This window comes from Geotrypetes seraphini, chromosome 2 (genome assembly GCF_902459505.1).
Source record: "Geotrypetes seraphini chromosome 2, aGeoSer1.1, whole genome shotgun sequence".
In the NCBI taxonomy this organism is placed as follows: Eukaryota; Metazoa; Chordata; class Amphibia; order Gymnophiona; family Dermophiidae; genus Geotrypetes; species Geotrypetes seraphini.
This window is the reverse complement of record NC_047085.1, coordinates 374,926,287-374,946,498: the sequence shown is the minus strand read 5'-3', so window position 1 is coordinate 374,946,498 and position 20,212 is coordinate 374,926,287. Positions and strand designations below refer to the sequence as shown.

General features: G+C 41.5%; 1 protein-coding gene across 5 annotated transcripts in view; it reads left to right on the top strand.

Annotated features, from left to right (window-relative positions):
• The window catches only part of EPB41L4B (erythrocyte membrane protein band 4.1 like 4B), a 449,748-nt gene that overhangs the window by 286,863 nt on the left and 142,673 nt on the right, over positions 1 to 20,212 (top strand). For 2 of the 5 annotated variants that reach the window (XM_033930626.1, XM_033930627.1), the window contains one exon: positions 10,676 to 12,606. The exons of 2 other annotated variants lie outside the window; for them this stretch is intronic. In XM_033930626.1, coding sequence (XP_033786517.1) covers positions 10,676 to 10,823 — 148 coding nt within the window. In that variant the 3' untranslated portion in view covers positions 10,824 to 12,606. Of the gene's footprint in view, positions 1 to 10,621; positions 12,607 to 20,212 lie in introns of those variants that run through there. One more of the 5 variants, XM_033930628.1, reaches the window with a different exon arrangement.

Sequence of the window (20,212 nt, the reverse complement as noted above, 5' to 3'; positions counted from 1 at the left end):
TTTTCCCTTTCTATTTAGGGAGACCAGCATCTAAAGGGTTTTGCAGCAATGACTATCACTTGCATTACAGTTAGTAATTTCAGAGGACAAAGATTGGTTGCATTCATTGTCTTATTTATGAAAGATTTGAAGCGGTTCAGAGAAAAGTGAAGAAAATGGAATGGGATATGTGCTACAAGGTGTATGAGAAGGGTCTTCATTACCTAAAGCTGTATAGCCCAAAAGATTTCAAGCTTACACATATTACTAATTATCCCAGGACAAGCAGGCAGCATATTCTCATATGTGGGTGATATCATCCACAGAGCCCTGGTACGGACAGTATTAAAACAAGATCTCCTATAGAAAGACTGTCTTTTACTAAATATATTAGACAGTTAGGCAAAGACTTACTTGTCAAACTAGAAGCTGACTCTGGCTTCAGTGCTGAATACCTGGAAGCTTTGGACTATGATGAACTTCCCAAAGAGCTCCTCAGATAACTGCTGCATGGCATTCTCAAAGAGACTTTCCTCAAAAATTGGGAAACGCCTTTGACTGTCACAGTAGCTCCAAGAAAACTTGATTCTATTTACACAATCATTTCTTCTCCTGGGTTTGATAAACCACAGCTTCAACATCAGTCATTATTTGTGGAATCAACCTTGAAAAAGGTATATACCTCATTGCCACTAGGGCGAGAAGGCCAGACTATGGACAAATTTGGATGTCGCTTTTACCAAAATTCTATGTTGGTGAACAGGATCCTTAATTACAATTTCTACATGTCCTGTTATCTTAAGCATCTGGTATGAAAATTTCCCACCTTTGACAAGTATATTCCTGCACATTTTTCGCACGCTTTCCCAAACTAGAAAGTACTTAGCGAGGTCAGCTTATGATGCCTTCAAGTTGTCATCTAGAGCAGTGGTTCCCAACCCTGTCCTGGAGGACTACCAGGCCAGTCGGATTTTCAGGCTAGCCCTAATGAATATGTGTGAGAGAAATTTGCATATAATGGAAGTGACAGGCATGCAAATCTGCGCCTTGCATATTCATTAGGGCTAGCCTGAAAACCCAATTGGCTTGATGGTCCTCCAGGACAGGGTTGGGAACCATTGACCTAGAGCAGGAGTGTCCAACTTGCGTCCCAAGGGCCACATGCAGCCCTGTGAAGTATTTTGTGCGGGCCCCGGTTGAGGGTGATGCAGTGTTTTCCTCTGCTGCCTCCAGGTGTTTACCATTTTGCCGGCTCCCTCCTCTGTCTTTCTGCAGCGTTTGCGCATTTGTGCAGCCCCAGAAAAAATTTTTTCGGCAAGTGCGGTCCAGGGAAGCCAAAAGGTTGGACACCCCTGATCTAGAGCATCTACTATGTAAGTGGCTATGAGACAACTAGCATGGTTAAGAGTCTCGGATATGGACATCAACCTCCAAGACAGATTGGCAAACATTTCATGTTTGGGACAAGAACTTTTGGTGATTCTATTGAGATAGCCACACAAAAGTTGACTCAACATGAAAAAACTGGAATTCTTTGCTCATAACAAAGATTAAGCTTTCATGGTCATCTAAACCTTTCTCCTCATATCAGAGGCAATATTCTGGTAAATCTTCTGCCCCTCATCCACCTCAGCAGAAGAAGCAAAAGCAACAGTGGCCTCAAAAATCTCAACCAACAGCTCTTCAAAAACCTGCTCGGTCTTTTTGATGTGCTCATGGAGAGCATAGCCACTGTCCCTCTCAGCCTCTTCCTCAGCCAATTGGAGGTCAGCTCCAATTATACCATTAACGGACGCTGATAATAATTGATTTGTGGGTTCTCAAAGCCATTCAAGAGGGTTATCGTGGCCTATACATGGGTATTTATAATCCCCTGCAGTGGGTACTGCTTCCTTATATGGGGCTGCCTTATATGGACGCAGGCATTGAGGAAGCAGCGCAGTGCCAGCTGGATGCTGGAAAGAATGCTCCTGCCCTGCACCACTGGCTGCGATGAGGCAGGAGGCAGCCGGCAAAAGTATTTACTGAAGGGGAGGGATGTATAGGCCGCCCCAGCTGCCCCCATTGTATAGGCCATTTTAGATTTTAAAATGATTAGATAAGCCGCGGCTAGTAACATGGGGTGGCTTATCCAAGAGTTTTAAAACCTAAATCGGCATTTCCTGCAATATTTTCTCATCCCAAAAAAGATGGGAGGTCTCTGTCCAATTGTAGACCTCAGAGACTTGAACAAATTCTTAGTAAAATAAGTTTTGCATGTTGTCCTTAGTGACTCTATATCCCCTCTTAGATCAAAACAATTGGCCATGCTCTTGGGGTCTAAAAGAAGTTTATACACACATACCAATTCATCCTGTCCACAGAAAATTTCTAAGGTTTCATGTAGCCCATCAACACTTTAAGTACAAAGTTCTGCCCTTCAGCTTGGTATCCTCGCCCAGAGTATTCACCAAGTGCCTAGTAGTAGTGGCAGCAGCTGTATGGGCTCAAGGACTCCAAGTTTGTCCTTATCTCGATGATTGGCTCACAAAAGATGCCTCTCCTCAAGGGGTGTTCTCTGCAACACAGTCAACGATTCTTCAGCAGTTGAGGATCGAAATCAACTTTCCCAAATCTCAACTTCAACCCTCTCAGACTCTTCAATTCATAGGAGCCCTGCTAGACACAATTCAACTCAGAGTGTTTCTACCTCAGCAAAGACAAGAACAATTTGATTCAAGTTTGCAATCAAGTTTATCATCTTCTGTTCATCTCGGCCAGACAAATGATGATCCTATTAGTTCACATTGCATCCATAGTCCATGTTACCCCCTTTGCAAGGCTCCATCTCAGGACACCTCAGTGGGTCCTGGCATCTCAATGGTCTCAAGTTCTCGACCCACTCTCACAAGAGATTACAGTCACATCATCACTTCGTCAATCTCTGCAGTGGTGGATGAATTCCTCCAATCTTTCCAGTAGGCTCTTTTTCAAATCACTCCACATAAAAAGGTTCTGAACACAGACGCGTCCAAATATGTTTGGGGAGTTCATCTACATGGCCTTCACACACAGGGCCACTGGTCCACTCAAAAGCAACAATACCACATCAATCTCTTGGAACTCAGGGCCATTTGCAATGCTCTCAAGACTTTTCAGCACTTTATATCCAATCAAGTCCTACTAATATGCACAGACAATCAAGTCACAATATATTACATCAACAAACAAAAAGGAACAGGTTCTCTCATTCTTTGTCAAGAGGCTGAGAATATTTGGAACTTGGCTATTGCTCACAAAATATTCCCTAAAGTGGTCTATGTCCAAGGAGAGAAGAATACTCTGGCTAACAAACTCAGCAGGTTTCTTCAACCACACGAGTGGTCGCTTCACTCCTCAATACTGCATCAAATATTCTGTCTTTGGGGTACTCCTCAGATAGACCTATTTGCGTCCTCTCTCAATCACAAGCTGCCTAAATTCTGTTCTAGACAATATTTCCCTGGATTGGACACACAAGTTCCTGTGTGCGTTTCCAACGATTCCTCTTATACTCAAGACCTTGATCAAGCTCAAGCAGCAGTCAGCCACCATGATCCTCATAGCTCCTCGGTGTCTCAGACAACCGTGGTTTCCCCTTCTACTTCAGCTCAGTGTCAAAGATCCATTTTCTCTGCAGATTTTTCCATCTCTTCTCATGCAGAATCAAGGGTCTCTCTTACATACAAGCCTTCAGTTGCTGCACCTGACAGCTTGGTACCTCTTGGGATGACCTCAACTGATACTGATCATTCTGATCCTGTCAAACTCATCTTACATGCATCCAGAGAACCATCTACACAGCAGTGTTACCAGCAGACGTGGACACAATTTTCAACGTGGTGTAATCTTCATCATCAAGATGCTTCATCCTCTTCAGCATTGTATTATCTTCTCCACTTCTCCAACTCAGGTCTTAAAACCACTTAAGTCAGAGTTCATCTTAGTGCTATCAGTGCTTTTCATGGACCAGTCAATGATAAATCTCTGACTGCTCATCCCTTTGTTTCCAGATTCATGAAAGGACTTTTCAATATCAAGCTGCCTCTCAATCCACCTTCAGTAGTTTGGGATCTCAATGTTGTTCTCACTAGACTGATGAAGCCTCCATTTGAACCAATGTCTTTGGCTCATCTTAAATATCTCACTTGGAAAGTGGTATTTCTAATCTCCATCACTTCCGCTCGTTGAGTGAGAGAGCTTCAAGTGTGGGTGGGGAACCCACCCTTTACAGTTTCCACCATGATAAAGTAGTTCTCCGTACCCATCCTAAATTCCTACAGAAAGTAGTCATGGAATTTCATTTGAATCGATCAATTGTGCTTCCAGTGTTCTTTCCTAAGCCTCATTCTCACCCTGGAGAAACAACTCTTCATACTTTGGACTGCAAATAAGCTTTGGCTTATTACTTGCAGCGTACTAAGCCACATAGAACATCTCCTTTGATCCTAACAGGTTGGGCTGGCCTGTAACCAAGAGAACTATTTCCATATGGTTGGCAGCCTGTATTGCCTTCTGCTATGCTCAGACTGGGCTATAACTCAGAGGTCATGTAACAGCACATAAGATCAGAGCTATGGCAGCATCAGTTGCTTTCTTACGTTCCACTCCCATTGATGAGATCTGTAAAGCTGCTATGTCGTCCTCAGTTCACACATTCACATCTCACTACTATCTGGAATCTTATTCCAGATGGGATGGTCACACTTTTTTTTCTAGTACCTATTGTTCCACCAAGAAAGGTTTTGGAGCTACAAGCTCTGTTGTGCAGAGAGCCATTCTTCAAGTTTATGGAGGTAGGGGTCTCCCTCCGCACAGTCCCTTCTGCCAAAGTGATCTCAGACTTCCACATAAATAAGGAAGTCCAATTACTCACATTCCTTCCCATGGGTTTGCATTATATATATATATATATGGGCCATGGTGAGACCTCATCTGGAGTACTGTGTGCAATTCTGGAGGCCACATTACAGTAAAGATGTGCGCAGAATTGAATCGATTCAACGGACGGCCACCAGGATGATCTCGGGGCTCAAGGGTCTCTCGTACGAAGAGAGACTGAACAAATTGCAGCTCTACACTCTTGAGGAACGTAGGAAGAGGGGAGACATGATCGAAACATTTAAGTACCTCACGGGACGTGTCGAAGTGGAAGATGATATTTTCTTTCTCAAGGGACCCTCGGCCACAAGAGGGCACCCGCTCAAACTCAGGGGCGGAAAATTTCATGGCGACACCAGAAAGTATTTCTTCACAGAGAGAGTGGTTGATCATTGGAACAAGCTTCCAATGCAGGTGATCGAGGCAGACAGCGTGCCAGACTTTAAGAATAAATGGGATACCCATGTGGGATCCCTACGAGGGTCAAGATAAGGAAATTGGGTCATTAGGGCATAGACAGGGGGTGGGTAAGCAGAGTGGGCAGACTTGATGGGCTATAGCCCTTTTCTGCCGTCATCTTCTATGTTTATATATATATATATATATATATATATATATAAAACACTAGACTGGCTTTTCATATGTTAAATTTAACAAAAGACATGGCATAAAAACTAAATAAAGTTAAAAAAAATATATATATATATATATATATTTTTTTTTTTTTTTTTTTTTTTTTTAACTTTATTTAGTTTTTATACCATGGCTTTTGTTAAATCATTTTATGCCATGGCTTTTGTTAAATCATTAGTCACCTCTAGGAAATGGAGAAGAACTCTCCTACCATCCAGCAATGCCAAAATGTTGTCTTCTCTTTTTTCTCAAGGACTTTCTTCAAATAACACTAGACTGGCTTTTCATATGTTAAATTTAACAAAAGCCATGGCATAAAAACTATGGCATAAAAGCCATGGCAAAAAAAAAATATATATATATACATATATATTTATTTATTTATTTTTTTTTTAACTTTATTTAGTTTTTATGCCATGGCTTTTGTTAAATTTAACATATGAAAAGCCAGTCTAGTGTTATTTGAAGAAAGTCCTTGAGAAAAAAGAGAAGACAACATTTTGGCATTGCTGGATGGTAGGAGAGTTCTTCTCCATTTCCTAGAGGTGACTAATGATTTTTGCCTCTCAGATCATTTTTGTGCTAATGAGTCCTAGCCACATGGGAATGACGGCCTCTGAGACTTCTAGTTCCAGGTGGATTAGTTCAGCTATTGTTTCAGCGTATATTGGGTGTGATAAACTACCACTGATTGCTTTGAGAGTGCACACTGAGGGAGTGTGGCTTCTTCATGGGCAGAGTCCCGGGCAGTTTCGCCCGAGGAAATTTGTAGAGCAGCTACTTGAGCCACCCTTCATACTTTCATGAACTTCTACAGAGTGGAGATAGCAGCACAAAATGATTCCACAGCAGGCTTATTATCCCCATCCTAGGCTCAGGGGATTGCTTTAGTATGTTCCACTGGCTCAAGATTGATATGCCTTTTGCACTAGAAGGGAAGATTAGGCTCTTATGTCGATGATCTTTCTAGTAGAAAGGCTTATGAGTCTTGAAGGCCCGCCTTGTCAGATTTCATTACTGTATATACTCAAATATAAACTGAGATTTTTGGACCCAAAAAATGGCCCACAAATGGGAGTCTTAATTTATATTTGAGTCGGCGCCCACCTGCACACCCTCCCGGACCTGTTGCAGGCTTCCCTTGGGCCTACTGTAAGCCCTGGTGTTCCATCGGTGAGCCAGGACAGGAGGGATTCCTCCTGTCCTGGCCAACTCTAAAATATCCTGCCTCCTAGACCTTTAGAATGCCTACCTTGAAAGCCCTGTTGGTCCAGTGATGAACCGGAGCAGGAGTGATCTTCCTATGCTCCTGCCCCATGCGAGCCGCTATCTAAATTGGCTGCTGTGATTTTCTGCAGGCTCACAAGGTTTGCTGTGGGAGCTTGCAGCAGCCATTTTAGATAGCGGCTCGCATGGGGCATGAGTATTGCTCCTGCCCCAGTTCACTGCTGGACCACCAGGGCTTTCAACTTGCTGAGACAGGCGGGATTGTTCCCAAGTCCTGCCCCGGCTTACCACTAGACCATCAGGGCTACAGCAGGCATTGAGAAAGACATCAGGGGAAGGAGGGAGGGAGTGGGGAATAGTGTGCAGAGCCTGGCAGGGGATGGGGGTGGGGAGGCTGGATGCAGAGCCCAATAGGACAGGGAAGGAGGGAGACTGGGTGCTGAGCCTTGCAGGGCACTTGAATATAAACCCTCGGTTTATATTTAAGTTAACCATATTTAGGAGAAAAACGTTTACCTCGGTTTATAATTCAGATCAGTTTATATTGGAGTATATACAGTAGCCTGCTTGTGGGCTCGGACATGTATGTATTTCCAGATGCTGGTGTCTGTTGGCATACAAATCTGAAGTGTACTGATTTATCTCTGTTTCAATGAGAAGAGCGAGAGACAGGAGAGCTATATAAGTGTTGGTGCTTGTTGCATTCTGGTTGGTGGCTTGTTCATTTCCATCTTTTTTTCAAGACTTGTTGCAGATCAGAACAGAAATGGTTTGGTTGGGCGGTACCCTGTATCCCGCTTCCTTATTTCTCCTCTTACAGGATTTGTCAACTTCTTTGTTACTAATTGAGGAGATGGTGCACAGCCCAGAGATGCAGGAAGCTGGGCTGAGAGAGAAAGGTAGATGATGCCTTTTTCAAACTCGCGAGTAAAGGAGAATTAACCCACTGGTTCAAGACTTAAGCCTTTCTACTAGAAAGAAGATCATTGAGGTAAAAATCTAATCTTCCCTTATGCTCAGTAACTGTTACATGTGTAACTGGAGCTGTTTTTAACTGGCACAAGCAAAATGTTGACTCTTGATGCTCCACTGAACCAGAAGTCAAATGAAAACAAAAACACGGTGGAGAAGGTGATGTTCAAGATGCGAGCTTTATTGAAAGTACAGTCAATTAATCCACATGACGAGATACCTAGAACACAAGTGATAGGAACTATGGACCCAACACGGTATGTGTTTCGACAAAACTGTCTTGACCCTTTCTAGGCATGTTTTATCCATCACGGCATCTGTCATGCATTTCATGGAATGGGCATCTTTTTACATCAACTCACATCATTTCAAACACAACTTTAACACTTTTTTAAACACAAAGTTCACAATATTTATTCGGTCACTTCTAGATATTTTCCAACACTTGCACACTTACAGTTATTTACAATTTTTACAAAAAACACATTTTTGACACCAGTCACTTTTCACTTATTTAAATCACAATTCACCGCACAATGTTTTGCAAATAAACCATATATCACTTTAGGATACATTTCCATTTATCATATTATCATTCATAGGACCCCTGAGGAAGACAGTTTTGTCGAAACACAGACCGTGTTGGGTCCATAGTCCCCAATCACTTGGGTCCTAGGTATTTCATCATGTGGATTAATTGACTACTTTCAATAAAGCCCACATCTTGAACATCACCTTCTCCACAGTGTTTTTATTTTCGCTGTTTTTAAGTGGGCATTCATTTCCACACCCTGCATAGAATGGGGGAATGGGGTTAATGCAAATTGATGAAACAATTGTAAATGCAGATTTATTGGGATTCTTAGACAATATTTCTTATTTTCCGGAGCCAAAGCTGACGGCCAAAAAAGCAAACAGGGTGCTAGGAATTATTTAAAAAGTGATGGTTAGCAATACTAAGAATGTTATAATGCCCTTGAATTGCTCCATGGTGCAACCTCATCTGGAGTATTGCGTTCAATTCTGATCTCCTTATCTCAAGAAAGCTATAGTGGTGCTAGAAAAGGTTCAAACAAGAGCGACCAAGATGATAAAGGGGATGGAACTCCTCTCATATGAGGAAAGACTAAAACAGGGCTCTTCAGCTTGGAAAAGAGACGGCCGAGGGGAGATATGATTGACGTCTACAAAATCCTAAGTGGAGTAGAATTGGTACAAGTGAATCGATTTTTCACTCCGTCAAAAATTACAAAGACTAGGGGGGACACTTGATGAAGTTACAAGGAAATACTTTTAAAACCAACATGAGGAAATTTGTTTTCACTCAGAGAATTGTTAAGCTCTGGAACGTATTGCCAGAGGTTGTGGTAAGAGCAGATAGCACAGTAGCATGGAATATTGCTACTCCTTGGGTTTTGGCCAGGTACTAGTGACCTGGATTGGCCATCATGAGAATGGGCTACTGGGCTTGATGGACCATTGGTCTGACCCAGTAAGGCTGTTCATATGCTTCTGTTAACATTTGTTATGGGTCTGTTTTGAAAGGACTGAGGCAAAGATAAAATCACTACAGTTGGCTTTGGGACACTGCATAGCTTAATCTGTTCTAGTATATGCATTTATGATCCCTATTCAGAAAAAAAAGAAGAAAGTTTCACTGGTGTCTTTGATGGATTTATGTATAAAATGTATTTTAGAATGGAGCCTATTTACTGAGCTATGTTAAGTGCTTAACACGATTTTAACTCACGCTAATAATATGGCACCAGATTAAGTTAATGCGGCATCTTAACGTAATTTACACTAATTGCTGTTTTAAACATCTAACATGGAAAGTCATATATCAAGAATGTGGCATGGGCAGAGATGACAATTTGCAGTCAACGTGGCAAATAGTTACGTGGCATTTAGCTACGCTCTCAGAAGTATAGCTAACTTCATGCCACTTCATCAGCCATGCTGCAAACTCATAGGGGCTGCTCTCCCAAAAGTGAAAGGGAAGATCCCTAGTACTTGCTGCAGAGGTTTTGCAGCAAATGATGTTTAGCATTTTCACTTAACCTCTGGTAAGATATAAAGTCATGGTACAGTTCAATAAATAGGGTCCATTATTTGTGCTTTAAGAAAGAGATTTAATACTGTAATATGCATATACCATCTGATGCAATTAGCTGGTGCCCATTAGGCTGCATTTTAGCCTAGCCTGAGCTTGCTGAAAGATTGAATTCTTGTTTTCTTGAAGTTTAGCACATAAGGAAACTATTTTATGTGTTGTTTATATTGCTTTCGCTGCACTCTGCTGTTTTAAACTTCTATGGTGGTGGGTTATTTAACACCTTGGTAAAGCGCTGAAGAAATTAGAGGGTAATAATCATTTCATTCATATTTTGAAAGTGGTGATGGTGTAGTCAATGATTTTTGGAGCAATTAAGTCTGATCATCTATTGCTGTTGCCACAGGCCTTTGGTTGTTTTTGTTGGATAGTAGCAGCACTGTTGGCTCACACATTTGAAAGCTGTCATTTGCAACTGTGCTAAGTACAAGCAAATCTGCTGTATTGGCAAGATTAATTGATGCAATAAGTACTCTGGTTTCCAAAGTCAAAGCCCTTGCAAATGAGTGGTTTCCTGGTCTCAGATTCTGAATGTATTACTTGCTTATCACGTACTCCCTTGTCCTAGATATACAGGTAACTGGTTTCTCCTGTAAATTGCTTGCTCTTTGGCATGACCTTGCATTCTTAAACTAATCTGATTAGTATATGCATGGCAGAAATACTGGTAGTTTTGCATGTCTCTGGGCCCTCTTTTTCCATTTTCATTCATTCTCCTCACTTATTTTTTGTGTTTTTGCTTGTCTTAACATTTACATTCACATGTAGATGTATATTAAACATTTGTTTTACCCTTAGCTATAATTTTCTAGCTCCATCCCTCACTAACCAATAACTGTGCAAATGGTACAGGCAGCCCTCTCAAGATGACAGGTCGTTTTGGAGATCAGCCACAGATGGCGATGGCAGGAACATACAGTATGTCCAAGACCAGAACCAGAAGAATCTGGGAGGGATCCAAAGTACGATGTATCAAGAGAAACTGATGACAACGCTCTAAGACATGAGACCATTCATACATTCATCTTAGTTATCCATCACATTCCATAGACATCTGTTTTTTTTAAGTATATGCAAGAACTTTGTAAAAAGTAATCCAGTTTTTAAAAAGTGTAGTAAATTAGTTGATGATGTTATGCAGTATTGCATGTGCAAATATTTTTGTAAAGATCCGAATGGGGGAAAATGTGTCAAATTGTGACAGCTGATCAAAGCTTGCAGTTGACTACATTGTTTTGAAATATAAACTTCAAGGTATGTGGTTAGTACACCACTGTTTGTTTTGATAATTTAAATTCAAGACCAACCATAAGCTTTTGGTTTATTTATAAAGCAATGAATTTGATTCATTGTAGTTTAAGTTGTGGCAAAAAATAATTAACAGTTAAAATATGGTGCATTTCTTTAAACGCAACAGGTGACTTTTTGTTCTTTTGAAGTACTCTGCTGTATGTAAGGTGCATTTTGGGACACAGATGTATGTATATATTGATATATATTTTTTTCCAAAACAAATTCAGACTTCATTTGTACATTCCTTTTCTGCTCATATGACTTCACAGCCATGATGACATTTCATGGGAATTTTTCCTTTGTACTACTACTATTAATGATTTCTATAGCACTACCAGACGTTTGCAACGCTGTACAGAGTCACAAAATGACCCAGTGTGATGACCCTAGCATACATGCTAATTGCGTTCTTTAAATTTCCTCTTTCGTTTTGTTTTATTTATGAGGTTAAATTAGTCTACAGAAGTGACTTCGAATCAGTTGCTTTGAAGGTACACAATAAGTTAACACAAAATAAAATCTTTGTTGCAATGGCAAAGAATTAGTGTAAAAAAATAAACCACCACCCATGTACTTATCAGCAGTCACACTAATCCAAGCATTACCAGAGAAATTTAGGGCTCCTTTTACTAAGCTGCGCTAGTGGTTTTAGCACGTGCTGCATTGCTGCGTGCACTAGATGCTAATGCCACCATTGAGCTAGCGTTAGTTTTTGGCGCAGGGACAGCACACGCTAATCCACAGCATGTGCTAAAAATGCTAGCGCACCTTAGTAAAAGGAGCCCTTAATATAACACTTACAAAATGTGGCAAAGCATTCTGGCTGTAGTTTTACTGATACCAAATCAAAACTCAAGAATTGTTAAATACTAACGCTTTCCAAACCCTGCCACACTCATTCATTCAGATTTTCTCCCATCTCTATTTAGCAAGTCAGTGACAGAATAACTTAGTCTGCTTTAACCATAATACCAAAACATCAACCCCATCAGGGCTTGTGGTAATGCAAGGCCTCACTTCCACTCATGGTGGTGTTACACATGAGATACCAAATTATTTGCTTTACTTCCTCAAATTCCCCCTTTCCACCCCAGCCAAATTTGTAACTAACACCCACCCAATAATTCCCCATCTGCAAAAGGAACCATAAGGGGAGAGGGGACTTTTCATTCCCCACCTGCTTTTTTCCTACCACAGCACCTTCTCAGAATGAAGACATAGTGCTCAAATTACTCTGAACTGTTATTCCCATTCCACTACACCATACCGATTCAACTAGCTAATTGCCCATAACCTTTCCCTGTCTACCTACCTACCGTACTCAGTTGCTAGCCCATAGTATAGCCTCACTGTCTCATACCTCCTTTCATCTATCTCCCACCCTCAATTACTTCCCACATAGGGCTCAGCTGCTGTTATGAGCCCATAGCTAAAGGCTAAGGGTACCTTAAAAAAAAAAATCCTCCCCAGGCATAAAGAAATGTGTCTTAGTGAGTAAAACAAACGGACCAAAATTAATTATAAAGGTTTTTATCATTTATAGGGAAAAGTAAAGCACTATGCTCATACATTTCTTACTGTAAATATACACTGTATAAACCATCTACCTAAGGGTAGCATTTGCTGCTACAAATACTCAACAGAGATATTATGATGCCATAATGGTGGATTTTGCCGTTCTATTTGTACACAGCGTTGGATATAATTATATTTTTTTTTCCTAAGGTATAGGATGGGATTCTTTTTATAGTATGCCTGTGGATGATGATGGTTGTGAATCAGATCTAATCTGATTTAAAGACACAACACATCAGTGCTGCACTTGAAGGTATAATTAGTATTTTTTATTTAGAGTTGCTTGAATCTTTAATTTCAAGTCCTGAATACCATTCTTATTTGCGTTAATATTTTAATGCGGAGTCCAAATAGTGCCACTTTCAGAAATAAAATTTAAATGAAAATGTTTCTCAATATTTAGATCATTTTTAAATATTATAACAGGTATGGTTTGATTTTTGATTAATTTACTTTCCACAGATGGGAGAACCTTTTTTTTTTTTCTTTTTTTTCTAAGAACCGTTTTGAATAGTGTGTGTATTTTTAAATGAATGTGTTTACAGATACTTTTCCCTTTCACATTTGTTTTGATCTCTGTATGTGCTAGGTACAAATAAACATAAAACATGTGAATCATTTATTTATTTAATTAATTTTTAAAGCTCTGAGCATGATGCGTTCCTTTTGTTCTGTGGCCCCTTCCATTTTCATGTTTCCTTGTTGAAAGTAATAAAATTTATAGATGTTCTACTCTGATTTATATAAGTAAAAGCTTCCTTGATGTACAAAATTGAATAATTAAGCTATATAGGACTAAATTTAGTAAATAGTGCCCGCAGACCCTGAAAAAAATGTGCACTGAGCCCTTTACTATAAACAATGCTCCAAGAGGGTGCCATTTATAGAATAGTGCATAGAGCCAGGATCTGTGCCCAACTTCTAGGTGCAAGGATTTGCAACCCTTGTGAAAATCCCCACACCTAAATTAAACTCAGATCCCTCAAATTCTATAATAGTGTGAACATCTTTAGTGAACACTCCTGAGCCACTCATGCCCCTCCCATGGTCGCACACCCTTTTTAGTTGCACCCTAAAGGATTTACGCTATTCTTTATAGAATAGCGCCAATAATTTGTTGGCGTCCAATTATTGACTGACTAAATTGTGCATGTATCCGAATTTGAGTGCAAACTTTTAAGCGCCATTTATAGAATTCTCCTGACAATGCAGTGTGTGTATTACTGTTAATGAATCATATCCATTTTAGCTGGTTCTGCTCTTTTGAATATCACTGTTCCATATTTGTACTCGTGGCAGTCTAGCTATTGAAGGACTTAACACAGTATAAGGTGAATAGATCACCATTTCAAAGAGCGTGTAGTCTTCAGATAAATGGTAAGTGTTTTATTTTTTATTCTATTAGTTTTTTATGTTAACAATGCAAGTTTTATACTGTATTGCTTTTTAAAAAGTCATTCTAGCTATTCATAAGAACATAAGAACATAAGCAGTGCCTCCGCTGGGTCAGACCAGAGGTCCATCGTGCCCAGCAGTCCGCACACGCGGTGGCCCAACAGGTCCAGGACCTGGACTGTAATCTTCTATCTATACCCCTCTATCCCTTTTTCCAACAGGAAATTGTCCAATCCTTTCTTGAACCCCAGTACCGTACTCTGCCCTATTACGTCCTCTGGAAGCGCATTCCAGGTGTCCACCACACGTTGGGTAAAGAAGAACTTCCTAGCATTCGTTCTGAATCTGTCCCCTTTCAACTTTTCCGAGTGCCCTCTTGTTCTTTTATTATTCGAAAGTTTGAAGAATCTGTCCCTCTCTACTCTCTCTATGCCCTTCATGATCTTGTAAGTCTCTATCATATCCCCTCTAAGTCTTCTCTTCTCCAGGGAAAAGAGTCCCAGTTTTTCTAATCTCTCAGCGTATGAAAGGTTTTCTATCCCTTTTATTAGACGTGTCGCTCTTCTCTGAACCCTCTCGAGTAACGCCATATCTTTCTTAAGGTACGGCGACCAATATTGGACGCAGTACTCCAGATGAGGACGCACCATCGCCCGATACAACGGCAGGATAACTTCTTTGTTCTGGTTGTAATACCCTTCTTGATTATACCTAGCATTCTATTCGCCTTCTTAGCGGCCGCTGCGCACTGTGCCGTCGGCTTCATTGTCATGTCCACCATTACCCCCAAGTCCCTTTCTTGGGTACTCTCCTTCAATAACATCCCTCCTATCGTATAGCTGCACCTTGGGTTTCTGCTACCCACATGTAGTACTTTACATTTCTCAACGTTGAACTTCATCTGCCATCTCGTCGCCCATTCCCCTAGTTTGTTCAAGTCTCTTTGCAATTCTTCGCAGTCCTCTTTAGTCCGAGCTCCTCTAAATAGTTTTGTTCATCCATGTTGCATGTGGCAAAATCTGCCAAATAGAATGAGACTCTGTAATGTGCAACGATACAGTTCATAAAACCACCAAAAACTCAACCAAATGTATTTTGTATTCTTCACTCAAACCCCTCTTCTCCAGAAGATATGCGAAACATAAGATTGTAAAAATATGTGCTTAGTATTTTAATTTGAGAGGTTTTTTTTCATAATACTAAAAGATGAATGGCATTCTGCTACATCCAAGTTACATTAGTACCTGAATTCAATGTGTCATTTACAGAAGCTATAGGGATAATTTGCTTTTAATATACATATGATCTAGCTTTCGTCAAACTTAGAACATATGGCATTAATTGGAGCATAAGAATAGCCATATACTGGGTCAGTCTGATGGTCCCTCTAGCCCAGTATCTTGTTTCCACGGTGAGTCCACATGTACCTGGCAGAAACCCAAATAGTAGCAACATTCAATTCCAGGGCAAGCAGTGGTCTCTCCTATGTCTATCTCAATAGCAGATTTTGGACTTTAACTCCAAGAACCTGTCCAAATCTTTTTTAAACCCAGATATACTAACCATTATAACTACATCCTCTGGAAACAAATTCCAGAGCTTAACTATTTGTTCATGTTCTGTAAAAATCATGTAATTCTGTCACTGTTTCCCCAAGGATTAGAGACAAATATTGCAAAGAGACACAAATATAAATGAATGAAATAAGCAAATGCCATACTGCAAGGGCAGATATGAGCAGAATTTCTGCTATACAGTAATAAATGAATTTATCCCAGGACAAGCAGGCAGCATGTTTTCACACATGGATGATGTCACCGACGGAGCCCCCGGTACGGACACTTCAAAAGTGCATCGCTACTTTAAGTCTTTAGAAAGTTTGCGATAGCCCACACCACACATGCGCGAGTGCCTTTCTGCCCGATGTAGGTGCACGCAGTACCTCAGTTTCTTAGTTTCTACGGAGCTAAGATGTATTTTTCAACGGCTGTTAAAATTTTCCTCTGCCTTCCCGTTCTTGCACTTGGGACTTTTTAGTCATTTTCTTTTGTTTTCCTTTTTCGTTATCTTCGTTGTCGAAATTGAAGATTTACCTTCATTTTTCTTTTTTCCACATTGGCGGGTCTTTGGCACGGCGGGGCTTCTTCGTCCACTTTGGCCACCGGTTTCAATTTGGCCGAGGTGGTGTTCCTGTCGATGTCATGCCCACTGATGGGGTTCAAATGTTCTCAGCCCATTTCTGTGTCTGACATTTTTATAAATAATATTACTGAAGGGTTCTCGGGTAAGATTTGCCTCTTTGCGGATGATACCAAAATCTGCAATAGAGTAGACATGCTGGATGGTGTGAGTAACATGAAGAAAGACCTGGCAGAGCTTGAAGAATGGTTTGAAATTTGGCAGCTAAAATTTAATGCTAAGAAATGCAAGGTCATTCATTTGAGCTGCAAAAATCCGAGGGAATGGTACAGTTTAGGGGGTGAAGAACTTATGTGCACGACGGAAGAGCAGGACTTGGGTTTGATTGTATTTGATGATCTTAAGGTGGCCGAACAGGTTAAAAAGGTGATGGCGAAAGCTATAAGGATGCTAGGTAGCATAGAGAGAGGTATGGCCAGAACATAAGAATTGCCGCTGCTGGGTCAGACCAGTGGTCCATCCATGCCCAGCAGTCTGCTCATGCAGCGGCCCTTGGGTCAAAGACCAGTGCTCTAAATGAGTCCAGCCTCACCTGTATACGTTCCAGTTTAGCAGGAACTTGTCCAACTTTGTCTTGAATCCCTGGAGGGTGTTTTCCCCTATAACAGACTCCGGAAGAGCGTTCCAGTTTTCTACCGAAGAAGGGAGGTATTGATGCCTCTGTATAAGACTCTGGTGAGACCTCATTTAGAATATGTACAATTCTGGAGGCCACACATTCAAAAAGATAAAAAAGATGGAATCGGTCCATAGGAAGGCTACTAAAATGGTGTGTGGTCTTTATGATAAGGCGTATGGGACAGTCTTAAAGATCTCAATCTGTATTCTTTGGAGGAAAGGCGGGAGAGGGGAGTTACGATAGTTGTTTAAATACCTACGTAATATAAATGTGCATGAGTCGAGTCTCTTTCATTTGAAAGGAAACTCTGCAATGAGAGGGCATAGGATGAAGTTAAGAGGTGATAAGCTCCGCAGTAATCTGAGAAAATGCTTTTTTACGGAAAGGGTGGTATATGTGGGGAACAGTCGCCCAGAAGAGGTGGTAGAAACAGAGACTGTGTCTGAATTCAAGAGGGCTTGGGATAGACACGTGGGATCTCTTGGAGAGAGAAAGAGATGATGGTTACTGTGGATGGGCAGACTAGATGGGGCATATGGCCTTTATCTGCTGTTATGTTTCTATGACCTGCATCGCTGGTGTCTCTAGTGTTTGGGACCCAAGCACCTCCCTGAAACCTGCATGCGCTACTCTTCTCTACAAAAAAAGGACTCTAAAGAATTGCCTTCTTCAGCAGCAAAAACTGTTTGGTGTCACATAGAAGGGGAGCTGACATCGATACCGATACCGACTGCACCAATCAAGATGACACCGCGAATGTCGACACCAGCAGATACATCAGAGCTGACTTAGGTATCGCATCATTCCATTCCTATTGGTAAGCCAGCTAAGAAGCCTTCCCCTTTCTCTCCTGGGGCACAAGTCAAAGTTGCATTGAGCTGAGTCATGCCAACCTCGCATAAGTCCCGTAAGCGCACAGTCCCGATTACAGTGAGTGCTTCTACATCGGCATCTTCCTCACCAGACCGTGGTGCGGCACTAATGGTACTGTCAAAAAAGCCAATGGTACCGGTGCTTTCCCTTAAGCAGAAAATTGATTATTTGGGGAGCATTTCCGATTGTTGGTGCTGACCCAGCTTATACCACTGTCGACACTGACTCTCCTGGTGCAAGTCCAGTCTGAGTCACTCACAACACCAACCACACCTCTCACTGGTGCGGAAGTTGAAGTATTCACCTTTCAGGCATCATTCTTCCTCGACTCAGACGTCCAGAGAGGTCATTCGAGCAAGGTCGGGGAAAGCCTCTCATAAAGCTATGCATGTCGAGGTGTCGATGTCAAGGAGTCGGCACCGAGGCATCAGCACTACTCCCACCATCGATCCTCTTCCATGTTGCAGGATTCAGATTTGTTGGAAGATTCTGATCCAGAGTCGCCATCTACCACCGACGAGGACTCTTCAGCTTCTGGTTCACCTCAGTGCTCTCCCGCTAGATCCTCTTCTCCTTCAGAGAAAATTTATTTTTTGAAATTTCTCCACCAGATGGGAGTAGATCTTGCCATTTCTTTTGAAGTGGACTCTAAACACAGCAAGGAATATTTAGAGGCTTTAGACTATGACTAACCTCCAAAAGAGATGTTAAAGCTGCCACTCCATGCCATCTTGAAAGAGATTTTCTATAAGAATTTGGAGACTCCACTTTCTATTCCGGTGGCTCCCAAGAAACTGGAATTGTTATTATAAGGTGGTTGCTCTTCCTGGTTTCGATAAACCTCAACTTCCTCATGAGTCTCTTATGGTGGAATCTACTTTAAAGAAGTCTTCTGGTGCGTGTCTACATGTCGGTATCCCCTGGCAGAGAGGGCAGGACGATGGATAAGTTTGGTAGGCGCCGTTACCAAAATAAGCAAATGCCATATTGCAAGGGCAGATATGAGAAGAATTTCTGCTCTACAGAGACTTCATGAAGTACTTCATTGTAGTAGCAGCAGCCCTGCAATCCCATGGTCTTCAGGTTTTTTCTTATCTGGATGACTGGTTGATCAAGGCTTTCTTGTCTCAGGAAATGGCTCCAGCGATGACTCATACCATATCTTTCCTTCAAGCTTTAGGCTTCAAAGTCAATTTCCCCAAATCGAATCTTCACCCGACTCAACGTCTTAAGTTCATTGGAGCTATTCTAGATACTACTCTCATGAGAGCAGTTCTACCTCTAGATTGCCTCACCGCTCTATTTCACCTCTGCCAGCAGATGTTTCATCTCCAAACAATCTCTGTGAGATGCCTGATGGTTCTCCTAGGCCAGGGGTGCCCACACTTTTTTGGCTTGCGAGCTACTTTTAAATTGACCAAGTCAAAATGATCTACCAACAATAAAATTTTAAAAAACACAAAGCACACTGTAGGCAAAGAAAATGTTAATTATCATTTGTATTTGGGGTTTTTATCAGAGGTGACCTCAGTAACAACTATACAAAAATAGACAAATATAACCCCTCCCCTTTTACTAAACTGTGATAGCGGTTTTTAGCACAGGAAGCTGCACTGAATGCCTTGCGCTGCTCTCGATGCTTATAGGCTTCTGCGCTAAGAAACGCTATTGCAGTTTAGTAAAAGGGGGCCATAGTGCAAAATATAGACAGCAGATATAAATTCTCAAAATGGACACATTTTGATTATTAAATTGAAAAAAATCATTTTTCCTACCTTTTTGTCTGGTGATTTCATGAGTCTCTGGTTGCACTTCCTTCTTCTGTAAAGCCAATATTTCTGCCTTTCTTTCTCTCCCCCTGGCCCTGCTCTTTATTTCTATCTTTCTTTCTCTCTCCCCCTGCCCCCCAAGCTATCATGCCAATTTCTCCACTTCCACGATTCTTTCCCTACCCCCACCCCCAAGCCACCAACACAATTTCTCCCTGCTGCTTCCCCGAGCCAGGCCTGGCACGTACAAGTGCTGGGCCCACAAGACTTTAGTTCCGATGACAATTCTAACGTCGGGGAGGAAGTTCCAGGCCAACCAGGCAGCGATTGGCTGGCCCAGAACTTCCTCTCTGATGTCAGAATTGACGTCAGAGGTGAAGTTTTGTAAGTCTGGCGCTTGTATGCACCAGGCCTGGCTTGGGGATACAGCAGGGAGAAAATGATCGCAAAGGCAACGCGATCGACTCATGTTGCCTTTGTGATTTACTGGTCGATCACGGTCGACCATTTGGGCTCCCCTCTCCTAGGCCATATGGCCTTCACAGTTCGTGACACCACTAGCAAGACTGCATCTTTTCACTCAGTGGGCCCTCGCTTCTCAGTGGTCTCAAGCGATCACAACATATCTTTGTAACATCATCTCTTCAACAGTCGCTTCATTGGTGG